Source organism: Micropterus salmoides, unplaced genomic scaffold (genome assembly GCF_014851395.1).
Source record: "Micropterus salmoides isolate LMB-PRFRI ecotype aquatic unplaced genomic scaffold, ASM1485139v1 Ms_hic_scaffold_2159, whole genome shotgun sequence".
NCBI lineage: Eukaryota > Metazoa > Chordata > Actinopteri > Centrarchiformes > Centrarchidae > Micropterus > Micropterus salmoides.
In genome coordinates, this window is record NW_024041328.1 from 19824 (window position 1) to 26486 (window position 6663).

At 39.3% G+C, this 6663-nt stretch overlaps 1 protein-coding gene across 1 annotated transcript; it reads left to right on the plus strand.

Moving 5' to 3' along the window:
- Nucleotides 1–2948: 2948 nt before the first annotated feature.
- LOC119916766 (vesicle-trafficking protein SEC22b-B-like) lies at nt 2949–6659 on the plus strand (the record flags this gene model as incomplete). Its single annotated transcript, XM_038736736.1, has 4 exons — nt 2949–3156; nt 4984–5093; nt 5194–5354; nt 6631–6659. Coding segments are annotated over exons 1-4 (375 nt in total), but the record flags the coding sequence as incomplete, so codon positions are not given.
- Between the last annotated feature and the right edge of the window lie 4 nt (nt 6660–6663).

The following is a 6663-nucleotide window of genomic DNA, read 5'->3' on the forward strand; positions in this document are numbered from 1 at the left end:
GAAAAGATCCCTCTGTAACCTCAATGAGTATGTAATTTTTTCCATATTGTAAATAGCTCTTAATATTGTTAACCACTCAGCTTGTGTTGGCGACTCCTTTTTAAGCCATTTTATTGTAATTGTTTTCTTTGCAGCGACCAGAAGGATCTGTAATAAAGCAGTTGAGAAGGATGGGATGGGGATGAGGGGTGAAACGTCTTCCAGTATCTTCAACTAAGTCCAGTTGCCCTTGACTTATTCTCCATTGAAATTCCTTCCATAAATTGGCATTTGTAACTTTGTGAGCCTGGGAATGTGTTTGCTTTTAACACATCATCTTCTCTATTCTACTCTTGACAAAAAGGCAGTGAATTTACAGAAACAGATATGAGAAAGACAAAGTGCTACACAAACCTCACCTTTGTGAAAAGCTATGCCACCCATAAAAACAGACTTAGCCACCACTTATGGCTTCTACAGTTAAGTTATTTTACACAATGTATGTTCAAGTCATGTTTTGTCATGAGTCATTAGTTTTCTAATATAAAATTTGGATTCCAAACAAGTGCAGCGAGTAGCCTGTGCATGTTCTACAACTGCCTTCACCTCAGGCTGCCTGTTGTTGTGAACTGCAGTAGTCCTCTGTGAGGACTGTGTGTGTGTATGTGTTTAGTATACTCTGAATCAGGGTGCAGTGAGTTCATTGGGTCAAGTAAAGGTCATTACAGTGCTCTTTTATTGTCATTTTGTCAGTGCTTTCTATAACAATTAGCCAATGTTTAGTCTGTGCGGTTGAAGACAGTTAAAAGTTAGTGTCCTTTCCTATTAGGAAAGCATCAATTCCAACAAAATGTGTTTTCACTTGCATGTAAATATGTGAGTAGTTTGCAATGAGGGAGTCACCTGGCCGTCCTCAGTTGAGTTTCAGTTGCCTTATTGTGACTGAACTTGACTCCCTGCCCTGCTCATATAAACCTGCAGCTGGTGTGATGTTAACAGATGGAGCCTGCAGAGAGAAAAGATGATATAGGGTGGCACTTTGATTATCCCCACAAGGACTCTGGGTTGTTGGGGGCAGGGGGGCAGTTAGAGGATGTCTAAATCTTGTTCCACTTTCTGTTCACATTGTTCTGGTGTCCTCGTAGCTCTCTTCAGACACACTTCCTTCACGCCTCATATCCTGAAAGTGCGGTTCTTATAGAGGAACAATCGTGGCAGTATTATTATTAAGGATTTGATTGGATCACAAATGGCTACTTGGTCATGACCTATCAGTAAGAGGATAATATAATCACTATGCCATGCATTGCACCCTGATTGAGTAAATACTGATTATATAGTGACGGATGGTGTGAAACTTCTATAGCCTATTGTGAAAACTTTTTACTTTAAAGACTGGATTTTATTAAATATCTTATGGAGGGATACACACTTTTGGTATTTTATCTCATTCCTGTTAGCTCACGCCATTGGCCATCTCGCCATTTCTGTCTCCTCGACTCCTCGATCGTGTGACCCGGAAATCGATCTCAGCATGCCATCTTGAAGGACATGACAGCTGTAATTGGGACTATATGAGATAGTGTGTCATTTTGTAAAGGGACTGATGATGAAACTCTTACCTCATCAGGCTGAGGGCTGTAATGATCTCTTGTTTACAGGCAAAAGGCGCACCGCAAAAAAAGTGGTAGGCCTAGTCTACTGTGTAGCCTAGTGAATGATCAGGCTGCTAATCTGACTGTTTTCAACAGATGCTGTAATGTTTATTGGAACCTCGAGATGTTTCTCGCTGGCCTATGTGCCTAGAGCTCAGATTATTTCTCCTTACTCCATCTGATTTTTCAAAAGCAGTTGTTTTAAAATATAGGATTATCAGTGCATCACTGGAAACCTAAATGATAAATCCTGAGCAATGCCTTGAACTCGCCTCCTCTTTTCACGAGATGACAAAATGCTGCTTTGTCTGTAATATTGCACATTTGTGACAGAGGTAATGCAATGTTTGTCCAATGTCCAATTAGTTCAACAGCAGTTTTCTCAAATAACTGCTAGAACACAATCTGTTTAAATAAAATAGATTCAATACCATAAGGAAAGGGGATGAGGGGAGTCATTTTCTTCATATTGTAGAGAACGCTTATCTCTCTTAAAAGTGCACAATGCTGCCCTCTGCTGCAGTTTCACATCTACAACTACTAGATAAACTGAGTCATACTGATCTTTGGTTGGACAATAAATGATTACTGAAGCAAGAGTGATATCATTCTGCACAGTAAGCTGAAAGGAAATGGAAACGTGTCCTAAGTAAGAATTTGGTAAGTATGTCTTGTGGACATGGCATAATGTCCTTCCTTGAGAAGCTAATTATGTTACTATCACTTTCATATCAAGGCTTTAAAAATGGCCTTAACTTGTCATTGTCATACTTTCTTTACGAGACAGGGCAAATTTTCTGTCAAATATTTACATAAACATATTCACATATTTGCAGAAATAATGGATCCAAAAACCCAGACTCATTGTAATTTTTACCGTTATCAAATAAACATTTTGTAAATGATTTTAGGATATATGTATAACTCTTTACATAAGATACATATAGTACATTCGTATTTTGTTTAACTAAAGTCAAGTCATTGTTTATTATTTTCAATTAATTATCCGAATTAAATTATCTTGATTAAAGTTCTACTTATTATCTTTTTTCCTGGTGCTTTCAGTCGCCTCTTACGGTCTTCCCCAGTGGATGGACACATGAGATAAGATGTAGTGACTTATTAATGAATTATTTATTTATTTATTTACGTCTAGGAGCCTAATAGTGCCCATGTAGTCATAATAAATCCACATGAGCTGTGAGGAGGATAGTAATAATACACTGGTTAAATAAAGGATGCAGTCGAAGTGTTACGGAACTGTGTTTGTTGTTCGTCATAACAAGAGGACGGACTTCTTTAGCTGTGACACACAAAGCTGTAGCGTTTCCGGCCAGCTCAGCGCATCAGCACTGAGGTGTTGTCAGTTTACAGCCTGTCAAACGCTGGTACCAGCTACCTGTAAGACTTTAGCGGGCAGCAGAGAAACACCCAGACACTGAGGAAGATGGTGCTGCTGACGATGATCGCTCGGCTGGCTGACGGACTGCCGCTGGCCGCCTCAATGCAGGAGGACGAGCAGGTTAATTTTAAGCTTTTTTGTCCCTGTGGTTGCTAGCTGTCTGTTATCGCCACTTGCTTCTGCTGTAAATGCGTTTAGTAGTACAAACGCTTTAGTGACACGTTAACTAGCTGCTGTAGGCCTGTCTACCTGTAACACAAAACCCGCCTGTTATTTACCTAAAGCAAACGACTGGCTCCTCAGAGGCTCCCTGTGTTTAAACCCTGACCTTATTCAGATCCTGTCCAATTAATTTCAGCACTGCACAACTTCACCAGTAGGGTTTGTGAAGTTTGGTGGTCTGCTGCAGCTATAGAGTCAAGACACAGTCCAATAAATGTGCATTACACAGTCAGATATGTCTACGTGATGTGCCAAAATCAAAGAGGGCAGCGTATTATGCTCTTTATCAGCATTGATTGCAGAATTAAGTCAATGATTCCTGATTAAAGGCACTGTTTGACTTTTTTTTTTACCAGATTAGAGCCTGACCAATATGTTTTCTCTGATTTCAACATGTCATATATGTATCTGTATATATGTATGTTGGCCAACAAGCAAGGTTCAAAATTAGCCCCAGCCAGCAGCCAAATGCTGGTAAAACATGCAAATGGCTGGTAGATATGTACTTCACTCACCAGCCCAAAAAACAATCTGTTGAGTGGCTGGTACACTTTGGACATTCAGTAGCCATTTAGCCGGTGGACAAAATAGTTAATTTTGCATGCTGCCGACAAGTAACAAGAAATAAGTTATACAGACAGGTCAAAGATGTGTTTGTATTTTTCAACCATAAAATGTTCTGCTCAATAAATATCTTGCTAGTAACCAAATTAAGGGGGTTATCTCGTCAAAAATGTTTGCTTATGTTATGTGTTCATGTTAAAAAAAAAAAAAAATGAAACCAGCTGATGTATTGTTAATGGTTTTTTTTAACTCTCAAATATCAGACTGTCTTAGTGGCCGAATGGTTTTTGATATTCACCTCAAAACTCCAGTATCTCATTTTTATGTTGGCAAAGATGCTGTTGAACATTTACTGATGATGATTGACATTTATTGTTATATTTCTGTTAGCAGTTTTGATTGTAAGATTTGTTTTGATGAGACAACCCAGGTTTCTATTTCATGACTCCAAAGTCACCTCCTTATTCACTTATTCCACATCTGACGTCACAAATGTTAGGGTTTTCCTAGTGGTTACTGGATTTAGAAATAACACAAACATAACCGTAACATATGCAAAAACATGTTGAAATGTGAAGTTGCTTCATTATGTGATATTGAGCATGACTTGCCAGGAGTCTAACATATTTCCCTCACTCTCTTGTTTGCTTTCAAAAAGGGAAGTGAAAAGGTTTGTGTCTCTGCTCTGTGCTTCGTCATACATGTCTCTGTGATGCTACTGTGTTTCTGTAATGAATCTGTCATTTGCTACAGTCACCAACACCCAAGAAATGAATACCACCCACCAGTTTACCACTAACAACTTCATTGCCTTCAGACTCAGATGTAGCATCACACTGCTTAGTCTGTCTGTAGTCTTTTATGCCAACTATTTATATTCAGCACACTTTAAAGGGCAAGACATTGACACTGTTAAAGAAAATAGTGTGAAATTTGGGCTTTAGATGGTTGCTATTTTTGTCTTGCCAAACACTTAAGCAAGTAACCACACTCAGGTTGTATCATTTATGTCTCTTCCAGTGGTAACATAGTGAAATTAGCTTGTGAACAAACATCAATGTCTTGCCCTGGTCAAACACCATATTTACTGTGTGAGATGAGAGGGAGATCATGTAGTGACTGGTGGTGGGTTTTTTTTGCTGTTTTTATTTGTCTGTTCAGTTGGGTCGGGACCTTCAGCAGTATCAGAGTCAAGCTAAGCAGCTCTTTAGGAAACTCAATGAACAGAGTCCCACACGCTGCACTTTAGAGGCTGGCTCTATGGCATTTCAGTGAGTATGAAAATAAACATGATTTTTCTAACATTGAATGCACAGTACCATACCAACTTCAGTGTCAGATCTTCTCAAACCGTGATGTTCTTTCTTGCAGCTATTGTATAGAGAAAGGAGTGTGCTACCTTGTGCTGTGTGAGGCCAGCTTTCCTAAGAAGCTGGCCTTTGCTTACCTAGAAGACCTGCAGGCAGAGTTCCATGAGCAGCATGGAAAGAAGGTCCCCACAGTTTCCCGGCCATACTCTTTCATTGAATTCGGTAAGAAGAAAAGAGAGCCAGGGGCAACTGATTCACTGCTCTCTGTGCTGAAATGTTAAAGCATGTTGCTGTTTTGATGTCAGTGGTTGTAGCAGTATTTGCTTGTAATTTGCTTGTTTCAAATGCATGAGTGACCCTTCATATGTGGTGTGGTGTGTGTGTGTGTGTGTGTGTGTGTGTGTGTGTATATATATATATATATATATATATAGTTGTGATGATACATTACATCTATACATGATGATAGATTACAGTTCATTACGGTAAATATAAAAATCAGGTATCCACTATTCCAACTTTTTCTCCCTCAGTACCCTTTTCTAATCATACTCAGTGTAAATGCCAATAACATTCCCAATCAGATACCAGTGCTTTGTTTTTTCCCAGATTTTTAATCAGTGTACTACATTACGTTGATCTCCTGCTGATAATAATTCCTCTCAGTTCAGTTTAGTTATTGTCATTCAACTATGTTAAAACATGAAGGAAGGAATTAGTTTCCCATGTCCCGCAGCATACAGAATAAAGAACATTTCAGGATAGACCCTATAATATAACAATTAAATGACCTAAAATATAATAAACACAATTAAAAACCCATGCAGCATGATTAAAGTGCCTCATAGCCTCATGCGGTACAGGCAGATACAGCAGTACAAAAGGGCAAAGGGCAGACTCTAAGCAAGGGATGTGAAATGTTAGGGAACATAAAAATGGCACTAAAAGTTGGCCTGATTTAGCTCAATGCATCACTAAAATATGTGTTTGGTCTGTTTTATAAGTATGAGCAAGTTCCTTATGGTGAAAGCCCGCTATAAATCATACAACACTGGCTCCGCCACTGTCAGCTTGTCGCTGTGGGCAACTGCTCACTGGCCCTCCACTGCATCGCTTTCTCTTTGGCAGTTTTTTGGCAAATCGCAACAGAGCCTCCAGGCTAAGATTGCTCTCCATTGCATAAAGTTAAAGTTTTTTAACTTCAGACTCACTTTTCTCGCATCGCTGTTCAATTCCGCATCATAATGACGATCCTTGGAAAGACAATGTCACTTGTGTCTCAAATGAGTAGACCCAAACACTGTTCCTCATTGAGTGGATCTTCACCTTTTAGTTTATTATGTTACTTGTTAAGTCTGTCGGAGCTGGGAAATGGTCAACACACAGATGTAGCAGTCTACCAAAGAGCTGACAGTCATCTTATAACTAACCTGACAGTTAAAACCCTTCACATGGCTGCGTTTAACTGCTTTTATTATTTGTGCCGCTCCCGCACCAGACACCTACATCCAAAAAACCAAGAAGTCGTACA